Source organism: Chroicocephalus ridibundus, chromosome 14 (assembly GCF_963924245.1).
Source record: "Chroicocephalus ridibundus chromosome 14, bChrRid1.1, whole genome shotgun sequence".
In the NCBI taxonomy this organism is placed as follows: domain Eukaryota; kingdom Metazoa; phylum Chordata; class Aves; order Charadriiformes; family Laridae; genus Chroicocephalus; species Chroicocephalus ridibundus.
The window spans coordinates 8,247,788-8,273,247 of NC_086297.1; the positions used below are offsets into that span (position 1 = coordinate 8,247,788).

Here is a 25,460-nt window from a genome sequence, read left to right on the forward strand (position 1 = left end):
GTTGATCCCATTCTCCAGGCCTCCTGATTAATGGCAAGGCCGCCTTATCTGTCAGGCCAGGAAACATGAATATCCGGGTTGACTGGTGATGAAGGGAAGCTGCAGGCGCTCGGGCTGCAGACGGGGTGCTGCCAGCTCAGCTGCAGCACGCTCTGCCATCAGAGCCATGCCGATGCACCCCAGCTCCCCAGACTGATAGTCCCACTCCCCATTCCCATTGCTCCCTCCATTCCCATTGCTCCCTGCCTCTCTGCACCCTCCACTGCTTCCTCCCAGCCCTTTCATGCCATGTTGGCAGGGATGGCTGAAGGGAGAGCAGTAACTGGAGCACTGATGCATCCTGGCAGGAATGCAATGCCAAAAAATCATAGTCTGGGGCTCCGTTTCCCCTTGGCAGTCAGTGGGAAAGATGTCATTCCCCATCCACAGAGGGAATTCAGATGATCTGATTTGGAGGCCTGGAGTAACCTGGCAAATACCCTCCTGGGGCTGCAGGTGAGGCTGCAGCTGACCAGTGCTGAGAAGGGCAGCCACTTGGCCAGGCTCTTCCCCAAGAGGATGCGCGTGTAAAGTGGATGCAGGGAATTAGTGGTGCCATCTGGATGGGCTCCAGCTCCTGCCCCTGGCTCACCACTGATGCTTCATTAACAGCTCTCTCCTTTCAGCTTCTATCTCCTTGGCTTCTGCCGCGATCAGCTGGGCTGGAGTTTTGTTGTCTTGGGTTTTTTCCAAGTGGAAATTATTTCTCATTTCTTTTAACAATCAGGACACAGAGAAAGAAGCAGGAGAAGAAGGAATTTCCAGGAGATGAAAGGGCAGGATTAAGGACACGGCTTTCATTTTGTTATCCCTTTAGTGTGGCTAAGAAATTCCTTTCACAAGAAGGGTTTAACTAACTATGTTTTTCTGTCAGGAAAGAAACCTGGACCTAGAAATAGGTCTGGTTTCTTGGGTCTGATGACAACCCTGGCTGCAACCTCAGCAGCCCAGATTCATCCACACACACATGCTTTTTCACAAAACTTTGCACAATACGTTTCAATTGGCTTTACAAATTTTCATCCCAGTCTGGAAAATATGGCACAGAGGAAAAAAAAAAATCCAGGCATGAGCAAGGCTACCATGTGCGGTGCCAGCGGGAAGAGGATCTGAGTGCACTGAACCACAGTGCTATGGTGGTTCAAGATGTGGGAAAGGGCCTTTGCGTAGAGGAATAACCCAGGGCAGGAGGCAATAGAAATATCTCCATTGCCTTCTAGACTAACAGCCTTTCTCATACAGCACAAAAAAATCAGGGGGAGAGGAGAGAAAGAGGCCCAGTGGCAAACAGGGACATTTAGAAAGCATCATACTGATGTATCTGCATCGTCTACTGCCACAAAACCCTTCAGGAACTGAGTCAATAAAAAATAACATTTGGGGTTGATTTTTATCCAGATGAACTCTCTCCAGATATTTTAAGGCAACGAGCAAAATGGCCAACTTCTGGCTTAACCCTTCTCTTGAAACCTGCATCAAGTCTGAAAGAAAGAACCATCTCAGAGAACATCTTGTTTTGTGAGCTTGACCTGCAAAACTGGATGTGGTACTGGGTCTGCCCATCCCCAGCACCACCCCAGTCACCTCCCTGTGCCCTGGCTCTGCCCTGACCCGCCTAGTCTTTCTGTGGCTCGACTTTCCTATAAAGACCCTATCACAAAAGACTGAAAATCATGCAGGTTTGCAGAGGAAGCCTCACCCCTGCCTTACACAACAACAGTAACTCCTGCCAGGGAAACATCTCACCTGGTCCCTCTGAGAATTGCATTTGCCTTTTCTCAAGCTATGTTAAACAGCGAGCCCACACCAAGCCCATGTCTTACTCCTCTGCCATCTTTCCAACTAATGAACTCCCAGCTGATAACAAATGCTGATTGCTGTTGCTGAAACATCTGTCTCTGCTCTTAGCACTTAACAGCCCAAGGGGCCAAGTGGTTTACCAATTATTGTTTTCATAAATAGGCATCATTTTAGTTTTTCATTACCATTTTAAAAGGTTCCCACCTCTTCCAGTGCCCTCAGCTATTGCCTCCAACCTTGGCAGATGTCTCTACTCCAAATGGCAGCACAGGGCACATATGGCTGGCTGATTTGCCGGGGGGAAGCAGAAAGGAAAAAAACATCTGGCTGCTCCAACAACCCGACTGCCGAAGTGAGCAGAGCTTCTCCTGGGGCCTGCAGGTCCACATCAGGAGGGTTTCCCATCCCATGCTACCACTGCTAACAGCTCTCAACACAAGAATTCAGTCTCACTTGTGATTTAATCCTTATTCATTTTATAGGTTTTGTGCTTCTCCAACCTAAGAATTTCCTGGGAGATGCTGTGTCAAATGCTTTATGGACTTCAGGTAGATTCAATGTGCCACAGCTCAAAAATCAGCTATTACTGTTTTCCTCCATCCTGCCCCTGCTCAGAATCAGGCAGCAGAAATGCAGTCTCTGGTTATAAAACACCACCTTTTTATTTTTTTTAGCTCCATCATAAATCCTCACACTTGGATTTGCAATTTCATGTGACAGCTCTTTCCAGGCAGTGACTGGAGTTTATCTCATCTCCCTGATTTGAACCTCTCAGGATTTTCGGTTTTGCTGCTTCTCAGATCTGTAATCTCTGTTTCCAAGTTCAACATCAATCTCATTGAAAAGGGCGGCAGAGCACTCATTTTGGGTTGGGCGGACATCTATTCTTGGTCATCAAACCCCTTGCATCTATTCTCATGCTCTGCCTTCTCTTGAGCCCCGTGCAACATAGTCTGCAAGCTACAGATCTGAGCCAAAACTTTTTTTCCCCCCTGTTCAGACACAGAAGGAATTGAGGTTACAGCTACCTCCTCCTTGCACTAATGCCTGTTCTTGTAAAAGGGAAGCACAGTGACTAACACTGTATACCCTGCCGCAAGATTCTTCCCCCTGGGGGCTCCCAGCTGTTTCTTTTGGACGCTGGGAGCTGCCGGCAGCTTCTTGTGTCTGACAATGGGATCTGCCTATTTCACCAAGCACACATCCACATCCCTGACCTCAGCACATCGGCTGCTGACAGCTGTGGCCTCTCTGCTTCCCCATCACAGGGTAAGCCCTGCTTGGCCACTTATTATTTTTGGCTGTGCTTTTGTCTCTGGGATCCTTTAACCTTCAGCAATGAAAACAAAACCACAGAAGGCTGCTGCCCTAGCCTTTGGCTTGCTGCGAGCAACCGGGATGGGCAGGAGCTGAAGTCTAAAACCCCAAATTAGCAGTGTGGGACTGGAATGAGCCAGGACTGACCAAGCAGCTCAGACCTGTCATTTCAAGGGCAGGAAGCCTCTGGGGAGAGAGGAGGTGGTCATCTGGTTTCAGATAAATGCCAAACTTTGTGCTAATTAATTAGCAATCCAGCCTGGATAACAAGAGGGTTTAGATGATTGTTTAGCTAAGCATTCCTGTAAAGCCATGTGTGACTATCAAGCAGCTGAGAAAGGGAATTCACCCTCCTGTGTTCATTAGAGACACACACATATAGGAGAAAGCAGAGTCTGGGAGTTGGGAAATCAGGACTTTGCTCACAGCTCAGTCTCAGGCCATGGCTCCATGTTCATTAATACCAGCTCAGGGCAGTACCAGATCACACAGTAACACCGATCTGAATCAAATCGGGCATCAAGATGTGACAGCAGCTTCTTTCCAATCAGCCAGACCATATATGCAGCACACATCTAGATCAATGACAGCAGCACCTGAGTCACCATCAAGTTGCCTTGATGAAGCTGCTCTTTCAAACCTTTGGGTTTTCTGTTTTGTTTGTGTTTTTTTTTTTCCCCCCTTTTAATCAAATAATTACATTCAGCACTCATCTCTCTGTGGGGATACGGATAGTTGTGCTGTAATAATCATTGCAGGAAGATGGATAAGATGCTGCCTAAACCAGCGCTGTTGTAGAGAGAATTACTGTCAATTTTTGACCTCAAGCTCAGCACGTGGCTTTAGGGAAATTATTTGACTTTGGCACATGATGTTTTCCTTCCTTGTAGGTGAAAAGTGATAGCAAAGACTTTCCAGAATCAAGGGAGGAAAAATGGATGAGTAGCTGGAAACTACTTTGCCAATCCTGCCTGAAAAGGGGTAAGTGAGACTGATGTGCAGCCGTCAGACAGACAACAAATATTCAAGTACTCAGCCAGTATATGGAGGGTTGATGCACAATGTCTAACACATCCTGAATGAAATCATCCATACTCCTAAGGCTGCTGCAAAGGTAAAACTTCACCCATTAGGCTGTTTGATCAATATAAACAAAGACAGAGCTCCACAATAAAAGTAAAGACCCCTTCTGTAAGTCTGGAGTTGAGAACAAGGAGACCAGTGAGTTAGAGGGGAGGATTTGCAACTTGGCTTTTAGTGACGGCTCCTCTCTCCAGACTACAAACCAGAGTAGAAAGCTAGGTGCTAAATAAATATTGAGAAAATGAGAAAGTCTACATTTAATGAGAAATTATTTGGCAAAACAAGCTGGGGAAATGGTTTCAGTAGCACAGTAACAGAAGCTGGCGCTGTGTCCTGCCCCATGGGATCCTGTGGTTCTACTTGTGTTGCGTAAGACAGGATCTCCAGCTGGGACAGACATAGGAAATATAACTCATTACTGAAATGCAAGAGCCTTTCAGGGTTAAACCACTGTTAGACCAGCCAGATTCATTCCCTAGTTGCAGAATTAGCCTAGTAGCAGCTCTGGAAGATTACTATCTTTCTTCATAACAGCGATGTTGCAGACAGCATGGTTTAAGGATAGGGGTGATGCCAAGTATGTAGGAAGAGTAATTTTTTTTATTTTATGTTCAAGGGCTGAGCTCCATTTACACACCTTTATCTACATCATCAGGCTGTTGAGACGGCAGTTCCCTGCTTAAGTGTTAATTACTATATCTCTCTTTTAAGATGCATTTTCAAGGGGTTAGTACCTCAATCTTCCTTGTCACTACATGGAGTTGTTAGTACAACTCCTCACCTATATCCCAAGTCCCCGGAGAGCTCGTCCTGCTGCAGTTTCCAGTAGATGAGCACTCACAGAAATAGTCCTTCAGAGAGCTGCTGTCTTCAAGTATTCAGACAGATAATGAGCCGATTACTATGCCTGCTCCTCCTGGTGACAGCGAGCTCTACATACAGCCACGCTGTGCATCACCAATTGCTGCAGTTAATATTCCTCTCCTCCTCTCTATCTCTTTGACTTGGTAGGGCTGGTTTTACAGACACCAGCCCCTGTTTGGGGCAAGAACTTCCATAAATTATTGATGTCGCAAAAAGGGAGAATCAAGCCTTGTCAAGGTCTGAATATAAAAGCCCAATAATAAAACAGTCACATAGCTATGCTGTGCAGTGAATCTCAAGTGCTGAGCACGGCTTTGTCACTGCAGCTACGACATGTGTGCATCAGGGATAGAGCAGTTGTGGTTTATCTTCCCCTAGAGCTAAGAAGGGGGAATTACAGCTTCCTCAAATGCAAGGCAGTTTCTAAGTGAACAGCAATATTTGAGATTGCAAATTAAAAATAATGCTGTGCTTTGGAAACTGCTACATTTAAGTGTCAGGTTCTTTCTTTGAAAGCTGTAAGATAGCTAGTTCCTCTCCAGGGAAAGCGAGTAGGAGCTTATCGATGCAGGGAAGATGTGTGGAATAGCAACTGCCTACCCGTTTCCCATGCAAACACTCATGCTCTGTACTTCAAAACTGGATTAAGCAAAATTACATGGAGGCACTCACTGCATATGACAGCAAACTGTTCACAAAGCTCTTTTGCCTTAGGTTCACAATCCCCGCACACAAACCGTAGCTTGTTTTGCAGTAGTAACACCATATAGATGAGCACTAAAATTTGCACAGGATGCAAGAAAAAAAAAGGGTCTTTTAAGAAAATATTAAGTGACTGAGAAACACCACTTTTTCACAAGCTGCGCAGGTTTAAAAGTGTCTTATACACCATGGATATCTGCCAGGGAAAAACCTCTTGGGCAAACCACTGACTGAGGCAACTCCAGAGACTCAGCAAAAACTTCACAGCATACCAGACAAATTGGCCCCAGCCTTTCTCCAATTCCTAAGAACTACAATGCCTGGGCGAAGCATGCTCCAGATTTCTGTCTACCGCTGGTCCACTAGAGGACAACCTAATAATGATGAAGTCCTTCGGCTAACATAGTAAGAGGCCCACACTGAAAATGCTGCTGCCAAATATGGCTTACAGCCCATACCGGTATTGTTGCTGGTATGTGTGCTGGCCTTCATTTTTAATGGTATGGATTACTCCTAGTCCCACTTGATACAACCTTATGAAGCTCAAAAAAAATATGATCTTTATGATTGATGCCAGCCTTTGCAATTACAGAGAAAAAGACAGAAAAAAAAAAAAAGATTTCCAGGCAGACAGATGTAGTTTTTCTAAAGCAAACCCAATCCCTTACACCGCACTCAACCACAGAGAAAAAGCTGCGTGTTGCTGCTGGTTTTCTTGCAGACTTCTTACATATCATCATGCTTTTTCAGTGCAGCTCAGAGGTACAGAATGATCCTTTCACCCTGGTAACGTGTGATTTATCAAACCATAATGGAGGAACCTAACTCATCATGTATAAGCAGTGGGCAGGAAGCACAACAAAATCCTCAGCTCAAAGCCACAGAAAAGAGCTGGCTACTGCTCTTGCAAGGCGCAGAAAAAGAGCAAAGCAGTTTCTCAAAACCCAACGGGGTTCTTGCCTAATATTTTTAAGGCCAAGAAGTAGAACACAAATAGAATCCGAGCTAGCAATAGAGCTAATTTCAGCAGCTAGGAAGCAAATGAGCTGTGGCAAGAAGCGGAACAGCAGAAAACAGCAGAGAATTAGTTACAAGTGTCTCAGGTTGGAGTTAGAGGGGTCAGAGGGTCAAAGCAACAGAGTTTTCAGTGGGTAATTTGGTGCCTTGACATTCCCCAGCCCCACTAGTGGGGATGTGCCTGTGACTCAGGGATGAAAACCGCAAGTGTCTCTGCAAGAAAGATAAACACTGAAGGCAGGAGATCAGAGCTACTTAAAAGGCAAAATCTGCTGTTCCTCTTCTGACGATAGCGAGAGCAGGATGGCTGTAATTGGGAAGGCACAGATCCTAGCCATCCCTTCGGGGGCGGCATGGGGAAGCGATGTGAAAGAGCACCCGCTGCAACCCTACCGAGGCACTGCTGAGCCCCCAGCCGGGGGTCGGCCCCCTCCCACGCGAGGAGGGCAGCTCCCCCCGGCCCCGCTCAGCGCCGACATTCCCTCCCACTCGACGGCGGTGGAGGGATGCTCTCAGACGACGTGGCTGGCGGAGTCAGCTGCTCTTTGATGTCAGTACCTGCTCCGGGCTCGGAGGGGCGGGAGTGGGCGAGCGGAGCGCGGCACAGCCAAGCCGCAGGCTCTGCTCGCCGGCTGCAGAAGGGCTCCTGCCTCCCACACTCTGCTCGGCCCCAGTCTGCCCGGGCGGGGAGAGGGGGAGCCCCCATCCCATCGTTGCCGCGGATCCGCCGAGGGAACTTGCCCAACTTTCTCCATCCCTGCCACCGGGACTCACTGCCATGGCCCCCACCAACTCCTCCCGCAACTTCACCGCGCCGGAGGCTCGGAACGGCTCAGGTGAGCAGGGGTTTGCGCGGGGCAGAGGCGCATCTCCCCGGCGGGGCGCTGGTGCTGGGGCCGGGGCGTGGGGAGCTTTGCGGGGCAAAGCCCGCCTGCACATACCTCTTGCGCTGTTCTGCAGCGCTGAGCCCGGCCGGTACCCCATGAAGTGGGAGAGGCTGAGGGCAGGGGCACAGCCCCCTCCACAGCCCCCCACCCCCGGGGTGCCGGCAGGAACTAGCCGCCTTCAGCACCCGAGGGCGGACAGCTCCGGGCCCCGGGCGGGGCGGCACACGGCGGGCAGGACAGGGTCAACCCCTGCCGGGGGCTGGGGAGGGGCCCCGCGCCCCCGACCTCCCTCCCGGGACACCGTACAGCACCAAAATAAAGCCCGACCACCGCCGCTCGGCCCAGGGGCTTGAAGCGATTCGCTACCTGTTGGTTGTGAGACAGTAATAACTCCAGCAGCCTGTTGGTTTTAGCTGCAGAGAAGAGATGAAAGAGCCCAGCTAGACAGGGAGGGGAACAAGGCACAGAACGTGAGACATCGCTGCAAAGGGAAGCGGAGGTCCCCACCAATCTCCTTTTTTCTCCATACTACCACTGTTCCTAAATCCAGGTTTAAGGTCAGGCAGACCAGTTCTCAATGGTGCAAGTTGGTGAAACTCTTCAACAGAAGGTGTTTTATAATGTGATCTTTGACTCCCTCTCCACCAGCAAGTCCTTTATAAACTGAAAGTGTGCCTTAGATGCTTCCTTCTGAAAGTAAAATAGTAGTTTCCTATGCATACGGGCATGGCTGAGGACAATCACCTTAGAGAAAAAAAGTCCTTATTCAGTTCACATAGTGCAGTCCACTTTGGGACTTTTAAAGAGGCAGCCACAGATCTACAAGCAAGGACAAATCAATGCCTGAAGTAGCTGTTTCAGTAAACAAAGTACAGCCACTTAGATGCGCACAGAAGCAGCATCGAAAATTCAGATTCAACCATATCTCAAGATGAAAGAAGCTTTAGAAAAGAGATAACTTTTGAGTATTTGATAGTCATGCACTTCTGACTCCAGCCCATAATACACACACAGACTACAGCTTCACACTAGCTTCCAGCTAATAACACTTGAAAGTCCTGCTTGTACCAATACCAAGAGGAAAGATGCTACAGCACTATAGAGAGTGCTTTTCACCTGAAGCTTTGGGCTTGCACACTAGGCCAGGTGAGCTCATTCCAAGTGTTACAGGGTCACCATGAGCCCTCTATTGATTGCATGGCAGGAACAGGACATTTTGTCCCAATTTCCAGCTAAACAAGTGGCCTTTACGGTTCACTCATACAAACGATTCCCATCACATTCATAACAAAGTTTGGGACTAGAGAGGAGAACAGAACTCATAATAGCTACGTGCAGAATAGCAGGACCACAGCTGTTGTCTTCCAATTTCTAGTCTGCCATCTTCAAGCATTAAGGAGGCACAGGATGTGTCTGGACATCCAGGGCATACACAGGCTGGATACTGAAGAGTAAGTATGATTCTAAGATAAGTAAGAATCTATGATTCTAAGTATCAAAGTTTCCATAGGGTTCTGATGACAGTATGTTATCTGCCAAAAGCCACGTAACTCGGGGCATTTCCTTGCATTAATGAGCAGCCAGGAGGAACAGTGACCATTTAGAAGCCCATGAACGGCCTGGACCACGCTTTTTTGTCTTATCAACCAAGCCTGGCTTTCACTTTCAGGCACTTGCCTCATTGGCTGCTTTCTGTCATCTGCCCAGAGGCTTTTACAATAAAATAGTGCTACAACAGCTCTACCAGATTCCGACCGTGGCCTTGCTTATGCCTAAGCTGGCTGCTTTGTAGTGCCAGAAGGACTGAGGCAGTAGCAGCTCATCAGGTGCCACTTTAAGAGCACTGAAATATTACATACAGTTGATATGGTACACACTTTTTCAGCCACTGTCCAGGCCAGTGACGTGGCCCCAGTTGTCTTGCCAATTCAGTCAAGCTTCTATGTCACACCAAAGTAAATCTGGAGAAGTTTGTACTCAAGAATTCTAGAGGTCAAAGTTAGCAAATACCACCTCAGCAAATAGATACAGCTTTGGCACACAACACCTTATGAGTATCTGTTATTTCACTTAATCTCATTTTCAAGATTCCCCTAGTTTCTATTGGAGGAGACCTCCCCACTTCTACAGGTACAGGCTGCTAAGGAGGTGGAATAGTACAGTGACTGAAAGTATTTCAAATTAACACCACATTGAATTATCTGCAATTCAATGAAAGACACTTGCAGTCTAGGCTCGGGGGCTGTCATGCATGTCTTTGTAACAGCCACACAAATAACTCACACAAAGCCTTCCCCAGAAAAAAATCAGGTCCTATAGCAGAGGAGTAATGAGATTTGCCTCAGTTGAGAAGGTGATTTAAGACTCCATCACACACTGCACATGACAGTCTTGCAGAACAGAGCACACCACAATCAGTGCCTTAGACACCACCTTCCGTACCCAAGAACAGAAATCCCTGTTGGTTGTTACTGAGGGCTTGCAGCTTCAAAATGCTATTTGATTATGTTTGGGCCTCTCACCCCAAACAGCAACAGTCAAGCATCAATGCTAATAAGCTATGTGTTATTAGGCAAGAATTTTACCTTTGAAATGCACTTACATCCAGAACCCAGAGACAACAAGCTTAAGTTATTTTTTTTCCCCCTCCATGTACGACTAGGACATTCCCTGTTGAAGGGCCACTCTGAAACATACTCCCAAACCCCTGTCTGGCCACACACATGGATTTCTTTTTAGAAAAGAAACTAGAGGAAGGGAGAAGGACAGGGAAGGAAGATGAAAAGGAGCACATGGTCTGCCCTAACCCTGACAACAGAGGTGGGACACAGCCAGGGTACAGTCCCAGATCTCACAATTTAGATAAGCATTAGTTATCTGCCTGCATGGTCAATGAACTCTGTGTCTCATACCATACAACAGATAAACCACCCAGGAGATGATCTGAAACTTTTGACACAACAGCTTGAGCATTGACTATATCCAGATTTTGGCACCCACATAGAGGCGTACTTCTCTGATATAGAAAGCACCAGCTGCCTTACCCACTCCCCTCAAAATGGGTGGACACCCAACACTCCCTGTCAGAAAAGATACAATCAACTCCCTGTCAGACACTGGCAAGTGCAGAGGCACACCAACCTGACTTTAGTCCCCCCAAAAGAGCTGGGGAGGTTCAGGTCAAGACAGAAGTACATAAGAGCAGCCTAGGAAAGAAGTCTACACATGGCCAGATTTAGGTGGTGTGCTGCATGCATTGGGTGGTAGAGGAGGAAGGGTCAAATCCCCAGCTACAAGCCTCTCCAGTACAGCGGAGGGTCTTAAACATCATTCCAAGCTACATCTTTGAAGGGGATCCAGCTGTAGGACAGGGCAAGCACACAGAGATGTAAAGAGGTTGCCTCTGGGTTGCACTCATGGCTTTGGTTTGTTTTGGCAGTAGCAGAGAAGTCAGCACCATACACCAACGTGATCATGCCCAGTCTCTTCAGCATCATCTGTTTCCTGGGCATTGTGGGGAACCTCATTGTCATCTACACTATTGTCAAGAAGAAGAAACTGAGATGCAAACAAACCGTGCCTGACATTTTCATCTTCAACCTCTCCATTGTGGACCTCCTCTTCCTCTTGGGCATGCCTTTTCTCATCCACCAGCTCCTAGGCAATGGCTCCTGGTACTTCGGAGCTCCCCTGTGCACCATCATCACTGCCCTGGACACCAACAGTCAGATCACCAGCACCAACATCCTTACAGTGATGACACTGGACCGTTACCTAGCAACTGTGTACCCTCTAAAATCTACCTATGTCCGGACCCCATGTGTTGCAGCTCTAGTTATCTGCTTGGTGTGGCTCCTCTCCTTCCTGACCATCATTCCCGTATGGATGTACGCAGGTCTTATGCCTCTGGAGGATGGGACTGTCCGCTGTGCTCTCTTGCTTCCCAACCCAGAGACTGATATCTACTGGTTCACGCTCTATCAGTTCATGCTGGCATTCGCTGTGCCATTGATTGTGATCTGTGTGGTCTATTTTAAGATCCTTCAGCACATGGCCACCACTGTGGTCCCATTGCCCCAGAGAAGCCTCCAGGTACGTACCAAGAAAGTCACCCGCATGGCAGTTGCCATCTGCTCTGCCTTTTTTATTTGTTGGGCTCCCTTTTACATCCTCCAGCTGGTTCACCTCGGCATTGACACACCGTCCATGGCCTTCTTTTATGCCTACAACTTTGCCATTAGCTTGGGCTATGCCAACAGTTGCCTCAACCCCTTCCTCTACATTGCCCTCAGTGAGACCTTCAAGCGCCAGTTCTTAGTGGCCATCCGCCCTGCAAAAGAGCCATGTCGCAACAGCAGCTCTGTCAACAACAATAGCACAACAGAGGCTAGTGTATGTCTAAAACTGGCACCAGAATCCACCCAGCAGACTCAGTTTCTGGAGGACTTTTCCCCACGTTCACTGCCTGTGGCTGTTCACTAGGGCACTCTGAAGTGATTGCAGCAAAAAGCCTTCAGATCTATAAGTTGATGGAAAAGCAGCAGCTTCAGGCAATTCTTGATGAAGCGTTTGAACCACAAGCTTCCACTTCCAAGAGTCCAGGTGCGTCCCTTTTTCATTGCAGGGCTCTGCTCCTACACTGCCCCTGGCCTATGAGATGCTGTGTACTGCTGCTTCTTTCCACCCCTGCACGGGAGGACTCTATCACACAAAACACTGGTCCCCCCGGAGGGATGAATGGAAAAGAGAGGAAGGACAGAAAGAGGATTTCAAGGGGGAAATGCTCACCCTAGAAGAATAAAGCCTCTATCAACAACACTGCCTAGTGATTCCCCGCCTCTTGGCCTGACCAGAATACCTAAGCAGCATGTCAATATAGAGCTTCTTCATTCAAAACCTGAACCTCTGAAACACAATGTCATGTATTTATTTTTGGTAAGAAATCTGACCTGCAAACTTTGATGGCTGTGCTCATATCCTAGAAGAAAACAGACAAAAAAGGTCTTGCGGCCACAAGTCTCGCTTAGGTCTGACACTTGGCCTTTTGGTCCAGCCCCATCTGCCTCCAGTAGGCTGTATTGTTTGGCAGCCAAATATTTTAAAAGACTGGCTAATTCTGATGTTAATCCCAAATATTTCTAGCAAAATCAGGCAGATAACAATTGCACTGCTTCAAGGGACTGCAAATAATTCTCAAAACTACTGCTACTAACACCAGCTTTGTGGCTTTTCATGCCAATGAGCTGATTTTCACACTGCTAGTTCCTCATGCTGCTCTTCTGCCTCGCAGTCTGCACAGCCATTGGGGAACCCCAGGCAGAGGGTTTTAAACATGACAAGAAACACAATGTGCAGAGATCTGTGGAGCGAGAAGATGCAAAAAGGCAGCTCAGAGGAAGCAGAGTTGCTTGTGCAGCTTCTTCAAAGTAACAAATGCTTTATAAAGTTAAAAGAGGAAAAATTAAATGTCCGTGGCTTGTATGTGCAGCTTTAACAGTCACAGATTAGGAAATAACTTTGCTCATTACAAAGACTAGAGAAAAGACAGCACAGATCAGCTAAACACGAGGGATTACACTGATAGCCTATGCAGGGCTCCCAGGGGACCATGCAGGCATTGTTCAACACTTTGTCAAACATGGAGGAACTGGTTACTGTAGATGAATTTAATATAAAGAGGAATTAAAAGCATCAAACAGCACAAAAGAATTTGTTCCTGTACTTACGGTTTCATGCTACCAGCCACCCATGGTATACCCAGAACAGAAATTCACCCTTACACAGCTACACAGCAAACTGTGTCACCTGCACAGGACTTCCCCAGCCACAGGCACAGCTAACACACACACACCACACTTGCAGGTGTTTTTAAGTACAGACAATACTTCAGTCTACACCCTGTAGAGAGCACACAGCCATTCACTCACCGCTGGTGATCAAAGCAGGCCAGTGTGCAGCACCAGCACTTTTGACATCATCAGATGTGGTGCGCTGCTTTTGAGTCATTGAATAAGCTTTATAACAGAGTATCTCTCTGTATTTTCATTCCAGGCTCTGTCAACCTGCACCCAACCTTAGCGGCATATCCACACTGCAGCTGCACAGTATCTTGTCAACTTTTCACCCCCATTTCCCTGGGAAATAAAGCCAGACATGTACGGAGCTTTCAAGCTTTATGACTTGAAAAATCTTTGCCCTGTTTTAACTGCCAGGAATTTTCACCTGTGCTGGTTTTCAGGGAGCTGCTTTGCTCTTTGGTCAGCCCTCTCCCCAAAGGGCTCAGGCACAAAGGTCGAGGAAGATGTATGATGTGCCAAGACAGACTTGCTCTCAGCACAAGGGAAGCTATTGTGTTACCTTTCTCCCAGAAGGAAGTTAAGGGGAGGACTGGCACGCTCCTCTGTGAAAGGAGGTGGTAATGGCTGGGTGGGTTTTTTTCCTCCTTCAATAGTAGCAGTGAGGAAAGTATGAGAGAAGTGAAAACAGACTAAATTATCAGGGCGCTCAGAGAGCAGCACATTGAAGATGTTATCTTGCTTACAGTAAAGGTGTTTATGGTTGAACTAGTCTGTTCCAGTCTTAAGTGAGTCAGTCTGACCCAGTGTGGCCAAGACATGTGCTAAAAGTCATGGGGGCTAAGAAGGGCGGTCAGCAGCAGCTGGTGTGACACTGGAAAGGGTCTTTGCAGGGTAGACCTTTTCCAGATCTCATAGCACTGAAGTCAAGGCACAGTATACAGGCATCTTCTCAGGCTGAAGTCCCTTCAGATCTCATTTACATGAGTAGGAAAGCCATGATAGTGAGACCTGGAACCAACACCAGGGACAAGGCTTCCCATTTAGCTGCTGTCCCAGCAGAAGCACCTGCCACTTCCCACCACTCTGCAAAAGCTCATAGTTTCCATTGCCTCATGTTCCTCCTGCCTGTCCCCGAGGGTTTTCCTAGTCCAGAGGTCTAAATGCTGGCTGTGGGCTCCCCTCCCTTTCCATATATATATATATATGCGCGTGTATATATCCATAAAAGCTGTAGCAAGTTGGGAAGACAAGGAGGCAGATACTTGTGGATGCTGAGATGTTGGGAAGAGAGGTACAGACAAAGGAAACTAGCAAAGAACAGACAGCTTTTTGCTGTCTTCCCTAAATCACCCCAAAGCACAGGGAAAGATGAACAAAAGCCTCTCCTTTGAACACAAACCTTTTGATCAAAGGCCTTTGGAGGTGTCCCCCTACCTAGGGGATTAAGGTAAGGACTTCCAGTAGCTATACAGTCTCTGTGCACCTTGGTGTGACCTATTCCAACCACCCTACCCCTTTTCTCTATTTTTCAGAGCTGGCTTTTTTAAGTTGGAGAGTCTGTTGACGTTCTGGTTTGTGTTCAGTTTTACCTCTTTGTCTATTCCACTCTTTGTATTTATTATGTGATCCCCCTGTCTCAGTGCCTCGGTTACTGATTGCAGAGCCTGAATAAAAGGCATCTCTAAGTAGAAAAGGACACAGCTACACGTACAGAGATAGGCAGCTGAAGCGCTTTTGTCTGAAAGGCACAGTGAGAAGGGCACAGAGATAAGACACAGGTTTCCCTGCAGTCCTGCCCCCATACACAGCCCATTGTCTCTCTTGCTTGAAGGAAACTCAGGGAAATCCAGCTAAATAGCAGGGGGGAAAACACCCCCAAAACCAAGGGGTGATAGAAAGAAACTATTCAATCTGGTGGTTCAGATCAACAGCCTGAGACAAATTTCCTCAGCTCCTTCTGCCACCACTTTTCTGTGTGTTCGTGAGCTGCCTTGCCAGACAGCAAGAAGACAGATGGGTTCACTTTCCACCCCCTCTTCTTCCCCTCCTTGTCCTTAGAGGTGCAACTGAAGCCACATGTCACAGCTCTGCTCTTGATAAACTCCCACGAGGGGCAGATGGTCCAGTTACTTTCACTCCAACTTTCCCAGCTAGCGACAGAGCCCTCTTGGCTGGTTGCTACAGGATTCAGTCCCTGGCTGACCCTTCCAAGTTACCTCTTTTCCACTATGCAGATCCCCATGTCCACACTGGGCAGTAAAATATACTCCTGCCTTCCCCACAGTCACAGCTCTGCCAAGGCAGCCCAAATTAGAAGCTGGAGCTGAGGTCCCCAAAGCCCTGCCAGGCAGCAGGCTGGTGGCATCCTTCCCCAGAAACCATTCTTCAGCTGAAATCTCTGCACAGCTAAACCTGCCCAGGAGCAAGCTGCAGCCATGTTGGAGAGTGAGCACAATGCTGGCAGCTGCTGTGTGGGGAGGAGGGAAAGGTGGGGTGACTCACTGGCCCCTGGGACACAGCCAGAACCTGACTAATCATGTTTCATCAGTCCTCCTGAGTTGCTAATTGGACGCATTTCATTCAACAGACTCACAGGTGCGAGAGGAGCCACACAGCAGGTACAGATATGTTCCCAGCCCACTCATTTTGCATTAGTCCTCCTGCCAGATGCAGGGATCACACAGCAATGCCCTTCCTCACTCACCTCCCATCAGCAAAGCAAACAGCTAAACCCTCACACCCCTGCAGCCTTTCCACTTGCTCCATCCCTGCTGTGGGGCTGGAGAGGGGACAGGACACAGGAAAGTCTCACCAACAGTAGAGAAGTAAAAGGGGAGGGATGCCTCGCCTACAGCCCGCATCTCCTATTGGACGGTTCCTCCAGCAGATGAGGGCCCTTTGTTGCCTCCAGGCAACAGAAGATGTATTTTGAAGCTGTATTTACAGGGCAGCATTTGAACAGGGAACTCACTGCACCACTGGAAGCAAAACCTTGGTTAAGACATGTAGACCCTGATTGCAGGAGGGCACAAGAGATGATACCTGCTCTTAGAACCTTTGTTCCCTACCTGTATCCCATTTGGAAACAGCTCCTATGATTGTACAGGACTCACCAGTTGTTCCTCTCACAGCATCTTTCTACCCGTATGGTAGTGTTGGCTATGGAAATCATCACTCCTGGTCTCCCAGTCTGGCTCATGGGAGAGCAGCAGCACTGGCTTCTCTTGAAGGGTAAAGCCAGGCTTCAACAACTCCAAAGTTACATTTGAGAAGTGGCTTACTTCAGTATGAGACATGATGGTGCACATAGAGTGGTGCTTTCATAAGCACTTCTGGATATGCTGAGGACAAGCATGTTAGAAAAGCCCCCAGGGTTGTCAGCTCAGTACCTTTCACCATCTCTAAATGCTGTTGGAGTCACATCAACACTCCCTAGGGGCAAGCCTTTGTATAAAGGATTCCTCCTCCAAAGCAAAGTCAGACTACACCGGCATCGCCCTCCCCAAGCACAGCAGCTGAACAACAGAAGCACCACTGAAGACTGAAGGCCCCATCCTGCAGGTCCATACAGGGTTAGTCCCCTGCAAATGAGAGACAAGTTCTGCCCGTCGCACCAGGCTGAGTTTCAGTTTACACCACAGCAGCCAGTGGGTTTTTAGCACAACAGGGAGAGGACTCTACCTCAGGTACTGACTGCATCATCATCCGGCACCGCATGAGAAAAGGAGATCTGCAGGGTCTGGCTCCACAGAAACGCCTTTGGGGCAGTGACTTTTTGAGCTTCAGTTAAACAGTGACACACACAGGTTTTGGTTTAGGCCTTAAACCTTATTTCTTCCACTTAAAACTAAGTTAACAGATGAGTCAGCCCTTCCCTCCAACCTATGCTCTTCTATCCCCTGCAGGTTTCCACTCGCAGAATAGGCAGGCTGAGAGTCAGTGACATCATTTTAATTATTCTGGTGTTTGGTTATTAAGTTGCCTTTGCTAAGTCTGCAGGAGCTCTTAGGATTCTCTTCCTACACATGCTGCTGGAAGCACAACAGCTTGGCAATCCCAATCTGCCATGCCCTGCTCCACCAGACACTTCAGAGGAGAAAGCTGAGCTCTCCCTAGGCATCCACAGCAAGGAGAAGACTCCTGCCTCATCCAGGAGCAGCGCTTCTCACACCCACTGCAGGCTCAGGGATGCAGTCCTCTACCTTTTCTCCCATGGGACTTGACCGCAGAAAGACAAACACTAACATTTTTGCACGCATTTTGGCATAGAGCATTTGATAGGGATAAGCATGGTGATGGAAACAGTGGGTGAAGTTATAACTGATGAGAGTTTCTCAAAGCTATTATTGACTTATTCCACTAGGAGTCTGGTTCTTGGAGGTGCACCTTCTCCAGCAGCCGGATCCCTCCCACTGAGAAATGGTAACAGGTTTAGAAAGGAGAAGACTATTCACATCAGGGTTCCCTCTGCCTTCCTTCCTGTCTGCTCATAAACGAAGACTTTGGATTTCAACTTGCACAAGGCATTTTTAGGGATTTAATCCCCTCCCCCACCTTTTTTTATTTTTTAAAGATCAAGTCATTACAACCTCCCAGCCCATAATCCCCAATTTAGACCTCTAAGTGCTCTGGCAATGTAAATTTGTCATGTTATCAACATGGAAACTGCTTCAGAAGAGAAAGAGTAAAACATCACCTCTCAGATTGAGAACAAGTTGCCTGGCTTTGCTTTTATTTGAGTCCAGATACTTTTCCCCAGCCAACTGCTGCCACTGAAGAAAGCACATAAACACTTGCTCTTGGGCTGAGGCGTGTTGTGCCAAGCCATGGCCCCCAGACAGTACTGACACAATCTCTACATTTAACACCACAAACACTGGCAGCTCAATGAGAGGGGACCCATTTGCTGGAATTAATATTCAGTCTTTCTACAGCACGGGAAACATTAATTGTTCAGTGTGAAATAAATTACACGTCTTTCTTGGGGGGATCTTAATGAGACCTCCCCCCTCTTTTCCTGACACACTCAGGGTGAAAGAAAAAAAAGCAAGACAACATTCCAACATCTCTCCATCAACCCTGTATCATAATGACCCAATCAAGGTAATTAGGATGTCTCATGGGTGTTCAGGGAGGCTTCACACAGCAAATCCAGCCTGCTGTTCACTATATAGCCACAGCATAGCTAATTACTGCTGGTTTTAGAGGGAAGAGGAGCAGACCAGCTTTGTGAGCAGTTGGGAAAAAGGGCTATGCTGAGTACAGTCAGGTTTTGGCTTTACCCCTAGTCCTACTAGAAGATCTCCTGGTAAGCTGAAGGCTACAGGATGGGAAAAGAAGTTAGTCTGGGTGGTTAGTTCTTAGAAGAGCCAGCATAGGGACCTAAATGCACCTGAGAACCCCTTATTTATCTTCAAACTCCTTTGGAGCAGAAGGGCAGGCAGGCATCTTCCCCATAGCTCCAGTGCCAGCTAAGCACGTGTGAGTGCACAGAAACAGGCACACAGAAAACAGAGACCCCCTCCTCACCACAGAGACTCCAGCAAGCCCTTTGGGGCAGGAAAGCATCACACACTGCCATGGCAATGGACACAAATGGAAGCCTTTCCCAGGGCTCCTGGGAGCTGGATGTGCACTTCTCCATCTGCCTCACCTATCTACACTAGATGCCATGGCTACAGTCATGATCCCCCAGGCATGATCCATCCACATTCAGGCTGGCAAACTGCACCAAGCCCCTCTGCCATCAGGTTTATGGAGCCCCAAAGGGGATCCCATCACCCAGAAAGGTACTCTGGGAGCATCTGCAGCCCACATCACAGCTGCCAGCTACCGTGTGAGCCGCTCACTGCCCACATCTCCACACCACCGGCCTGATTTATCATCTTTCCTACCCATGTGGCATTGTGTCCAAGCTCAGGGCTGCTAGGGATGGATTAGAGCTCCACTGTTTGATACCCTGTTATTTTCTCATCTCCAGATTTGGCTAAAGTACATAGAAGAAGTGTTGGTGTGTGGATGTAAGATCAGGGAGGACACTGTTGTCTCAATCAAGGCTGCACAGAGCTGGCCACATAGCTGCACATGGAGGCTTGGCTGAGTTTACATCAGTGCCTCTTTCTTTACAAAAGTTTCCAGACAGGCCACAGGTAGACTTAGTCCCTTGTTTCATGGCTATCTTCCCTTTTCCTTCTTGCTGCCTTAGTTTCCTCAAGCTTAGAGAAATTTCTATAGCAGCAATAATTCCCAACTCACACGTTTGTGAGACTTTACAAGTTATCATCTGTGCTTGGAGAGGAAAGACTTGAAAGACTGAACAGGAGGAGATTATAAACCAAGCTGTAAATGTGGAAGCTGTGATGGACACCACAAAGTCTGCTAGGGGTAGACATGGGGCAGCTGTGGACCAGATCCCAAGCGGTCCACTGTGTTTCCATATCACATCTCCTTTTGCACATATATGGTCTAACTCACTTGTAACCCAGGAAGCTGCCTTGAACACACAAATATGTCCCATGACCAAACTGACATGTTAAAAGGGTGCAGGTACCACTCAGCCTCAATGCCCTCTCTGACCAGTCCCAGCATCTATGTTCAGACAGATATTTAATCCTTTCCAGAATGGGACAGCACCTCATACCTTGCACACGTGCATCCAAGAGGTTAATGCTCATTGGGCAATTGAATGGACTGTGATCACACAGGGAAACAGGCCAATTGCACAGGCAGCCTCAGACCCCCTTTGCTGCATGACCACAGAAGGAAATCCAGTCTGCTCTTACTCACACCACTGCCTCCACTGAAATTAATGACATGGGATTAGAGAAAAGCCAAGCAAAACAAGGTCTGAGTCATGCCAGAATGTTCTTCTGTGGCTGCCCAAGAGTGGAGTTTGACATCTTGAGGGTCTGATTTCACCACCAAAATGAGCTGCCAAGAATGAAAGCTGACATGTTGCTGTCCTCTAGTTCCTTGAGTCTAATAATCTCAAATGCTTTACAAGTATTAATGACCCAAACCTCAGATGGTGGCTGGAGACAGGATAGTAATGATGACCATTTGATCCTTGGAAAGCATTAGGCTGTCATCTCAGATATAATCTACAGTACTGCTGAAAAAAGCAACTGCTTATCTTGACTCTGTCCTTTAGCGCAGGAAAGGAAACCAGGAAAGAGTAGCAGATGATTCAAGAAAAGACAAAGTTACCAGAAACACTTGTCTGCAGCATTACAAGTGACAGATAAAAGCTGCCAGGGGATCGGGCAGACCAGCCAAGCCTTGACATATTAGAGACAGGACATAACCTTTAATCTCTTTAATCTCCCCAAATCACTTCATTGCACTAATTCTTTAAAAACATGCGTATTCTAATAGCTGCAAAGATATCAGATACATCCTGTGGGCTGTGAGAGGTGACCCAGGAGGGAGAGTATTGCTTCAGGCATGTATGAGATTGGCTAAGAGACATGCAGCCAACTTACAGAATTATTAGCAGAAAACAAGCTTCTGCAACCAGTAACAAGCTGCAATACATTAGAACTGTCGGGAGTGTTTAATCTCTTCTTTAAAGATGAACCATCAATACTGATGAACTGCAATTGTGACAGCTCAGTGCAGAAGCCCAGATTTTAAATTCTGTATCTGACTGTTCATGTGGTAAAGGAACTCAAATAATGCTGCAGGAGCATCAGGTCTTCGTAGGAATTCTTTGACCCTTTTGCTACCGTGTTAGACGCTACAAGTGTGATGAAAGGCCTCAAAGACAACAAAGGCAGTAGTTCATATTTTGGAGTTTATTTTCCATAAAAAAACTGCAGAAGCTAGTTCATCTGCACAACACATTCCCCAAAACACAGCCATCTTGGGACAGAAAGCAGCAGGGCACAGTCCAGCTCCTTCAAGCTCTGGAGAAATGGGATTTATCAGTAGAAACCCTTCATTGCAGCTCCTGTGGAAAGAGCTATGGGATCAATTGTATCATGATACCTCACCAACTTTCAGATTCACAAGCAGAAAATCCACATCACATTTCTCCCCATGCAAGAAGCTGTTGGCTGATGTCCGCCAACTCATTTGCAAGGGAAACTTTGAAGATGTGTCTCATTTTGGAAGCAGCAATGATCACAGATCACAACAGGAGAAAACCTGCTCTGTCTCACCCTCCCATCAACTAGAATGGGGTAACTCCTGAGGATATCAACCAAATTTTAAGCAAATTCTGCAGTTCCTTTACTTGGCTCCTTCCTCACCTTGATGATGAGCTAGAAGGGCAGTACTGTCCAAACCAGGTTTGACTTGTAAAGCACTGGACAGAGAGAGGAATCTGGAGATGGCACTGGAAGTGGTGAGGGGACAAGAGCTGGTTCCTGCAACACAGGACACCAGGAAACAAAACTCAGCTTACTGTTAGTCTTTCAATCAAACAAGCCTGACTCCCAAAAGGGCAAAACTAATACATCTCAGGGTAAAGGAAACTGAGAAATATGAAACATAAAGGACGATAGGAAGACTACAGACATTTTGAAATATATATTCCTTTTAACCAAATGAAATGATGAAGAAACAGAAAAAAGGAAAAGCTAGAACAGGTTTGGTCTTCATGAAATCCAAATTGGAACCTTTATGGCTTGATGGTTTTATTAACTCCACAAAGAAAAATTGCTGTCTGAAAGCAGGAGCCACTCAGTGACCTGAGAGACATCTGCCTGCACTTGGACAGTGTCACACATAACAAGGACACAGCTGGCAGCAGTGGCTCTGCAAGTGGCCCATCCTGCTCCTTCACATCACATCTGACATTCTTTGTGTCAATTGCTGTATTTCAGGATGCATTAGTGTGAGCAGCAAACACCTTGAGGGGAAAAAGAAAAAAAAAAAAAGAAAAGAGAGCCTTACTTGAGTCGTAGGTGGCTGGGAGAAGAGAGAGCGGAAATGAGTATTGATTAGCAGATGCTGGACTACTTTTGAAGCTTGTAAAATTGTCTTAGCTGGCACTTCTGCAACACCCTCTGGCCCATGTTATGAGCATTAATAACTCCATGCCCATAACTTACAGAGGGGGCAGAAATGAACTCATCCCAGTTTTACAGTTAGAGAAACTGGTGCTCATGGTGGTAGTGATATATTCCAGGAAGACCCATCAGATCCTGACTGTTCCACTGTTATTTGCTCACCCTGGGGTATTTACATCTCTGCACAGACTGTGATGTGAAGCAGCAACCTCTCAGTCTGTCTAGCAGTGTTTGCCCACGCAGGAGAACCACAGATGCACACACACGCTCTGGCTTAAAGTGGGATGGGCCAGTGGCACTTTGGAGGCTTTTCCCTGGATGATAACACAAGGTAAAAAACATTTCAATAGTTTCACATAAATTTCTTTCCTCCTTTTCACTCCTGACCTGACTTTTACCCCTTGAGCTTCTACTTAGATGTTTCCTTTTAGGTTCCCAGGAGAAGTTTCCACCAGCCTCCAAGGTCAGGACACCATGATGGTGTGTGTCAACTGGACAAAGTTGGTCAGTTTTCATCAAATAACTAGAAGCGAGACATCTTTAATCAAAAAAGATCCATGACCAAGGGTGATGATACAGGTGCTGGGAAGGGACAGAGATGCAAGGAAGCTCTAAAGACTTGGCAAAGAGACCAGTCAGCACCATTTGTGCCACTTTAGGAGAGGAAATAGTCAAGAGAAACCACCAGTGTCTGAGGTGCTTGTTTTAAGCTTCAGAAGGAGCAATGGGCACTGGAGATTCAGTGAGACAGACAATTTCAGCACTGAGGGAAGAGTAGCCAAAGAGAAACAATCTTGTTTCTTTATGAAAGAAAGAATTTGTGCATTTGGTTCTTTTTAAAGAGACCACCTCCACTAGTTAGTTCCTCTTACTTTCTCCTAGGGATGAAACTAAAGAGGAAAAAAAAAATTAAGTCAATTCAGAATCTTTCAACCACACTTTGAAAATGGAATTATTGAGCTAATTAAAACCAGAGGTGAGTTTTATAAAAATCTATTGCAGTCTTTGTGCCTTGCTAGTAGCTCTGTCAGGACAGTTGATTTTGGCTGCTTATAATACTGCTTTGCAGCTGGCATAGGGGTTTCAAGATCTGCGTTCAGCGCCTGTTCTGGCTCCCGTCCCTCGACATGCCCTGGCCATGCTGTTGCCGAAACACCCTGTACAGCAAACTAAATAAACCCATGAAAGTGCAAAGCAGTGTTCAGTGTCAGCAAGGAGATGTTGGCAACATAACCAGCTAATATAACAATGAAAGATCCTTCCTGAGCCTGTGAGAGCTTCTGGTCTGCGTGCTTCCATATTAATTTCCTCCCTGATAGACAAAAATATTTTAACTAGTCAGAATGAACCTGGTACTCAGAGCATTTCTGCTGAGATATTCTAGAAGCTGGATGACTGAACTGAGCGAAGACTTCATTTTCAGCCCTAGACTTAGGAAAGGTCCCTGCCCTTACACACGTCTACCTGCAAGCAACTGCCAGGCTTCATTGGGCTGAGCCTGAGCTCATCCCAGCAGCCTGCTGAGCGGATCTGCACCTGAGAAAGGGGCAGCATCATCCCCTGAGCACCCATCACAGGCACAGCCACCAGGCCTGGCACATGCCTGGCTGTGCCTCCAGGTTCACGCAGGTTTGTTTCCAGAACCATCTTCCAGAGTCAAATGGGGACAATTTTTCAGCAAAACTTCCCTTTCTTCTGGGAATTTGTTATTGATGTTACTATGGTTCCCATCTTCAGCTCAGCCCTTAAAAGTAAGGAGCATTGCTGTGTGCAAATTGAGGGAATTTTCCAATCGCAAACTCACAGAGCAAAGAGACACTTGCTCTTTCCGTACCTTGTTTTTATTACATTTGTGTTGAGGGACAAGTTCTCATTGTGCTATACAGCTCAAATCAGCAGCACTTAAAGCACAGCTAGTCAAAAGGCCTTTTTTAATTTAAAAGCTGAACAAATTTCAGCTGATTGAATGACTGGCACAGCTTTTTTTCCCTATTGTAGAACTAATTTTAAGAGTCACCATCTGCATTTGATTTTCTGTGAAGTCAGAAACAGACTTCCATCTGTACTGTTGTACAGTAACAGATACAGAATTCAGTGAATCAATACCTTTTGAATGGATTTCCCTGCAGCTGTGCTCGCACCTTTATTTACTTCCTGCAAAATTCTGGGCAAATTTACTTTAGCTGGATAAGCCAAAGCCTGAGCTTATTCTTCTAGGTGTGTGCGCGTAAGAACTATCCTGCTGTTCGTCCATGGTTGAGTCAATATAACAGAAGGATTAAACATCATGTTTTATTATGAGCACGACTGTGCACACACGGGCCTGTCGCATAGTGGCATACAGCGTTTAACAAACCAGAAATGCACGCTAAACTGCTATAAATGCAGTGATTATTCAGATAGTCACAGATAGGGCGTCCACACAGGGGAGGCAGATCTGAATAGCTACAGCACAATTATAACCCTGCCATTACGCTGGATAATTTCCTAGCAGACACGCCAGACTCCCCCAGCACACAACACAGCCTTTGAGCCAAAGATCCATAAGCCAATTTACATGGAAAATTAGGAGGTGTCAGAAGAGGCAGAACTAGACAGGTCTCAAGGATATTAATTCCTGCTCCCTTAGCCTTGAGCTTTCAACATATCATTAGTTTAAGATCGTTGATGTTAGACTTCCGTCAATGCCATGAAGAGAGGGAATACTTCACTTAAGCTGTGCTTGTACTGGGTGAAGATAAACCAAATGAAAGAACCAGCCTGCATGTGCAGGATATAAAGCACTTCAAGCCCAGCACCTCAAGCCAACCCTCGCTCCGACAGCAGGCACACCACAGTTCACTCCCAGCTCTGCAGGGCTCACCCCAACCCGCAGCATCTCTCTGCACCACAGACTCCAATGGCCTGGCATGGGGGAGAGGACAAATGGCACTAAGCTACTT

The 25,460-nt window shown here is 47.0% G+C and overlaps 1 protein-coding gene across 2 annotated transcripts; it reads left to right on the forward strand.

Annotated features, from left to right (window-relative positions):
- Positions 1-7,179: 7,179 nt before the first annotated feature.
- Positions 7,180-13,277, forward strand: MCHR1 (melanin concentrating hormone receptor 1). 2 transcript variants are annotated; one of them, XM_063352136.1, is made up of 2 exons: positions 7,180-7,658; positions 11,149-13,277. In XM_063352136.1, the coding sequence occupies exons 1-2, from the start codon at positions 7,601-7,603 to the stop codon at positions 12,189-12,191; spliced, it is 1,101 nt and encodes a 366-aa protein (XP_063208206.1). In that variant the 5' UTR covers positions 7,180-7,600; the 3' UTR covers positions 12,192-13,277. The 2 variants fall into 2 exon arrangements, with proteins under 2 accessions (XP_063208206.1, XP_063208207.1); XM_063352137.1 differs by having other exon boundaries at positions 11,152-13,277.
- Positions 13,278-25,460: the final 12,183 nt, after the last annotated feature.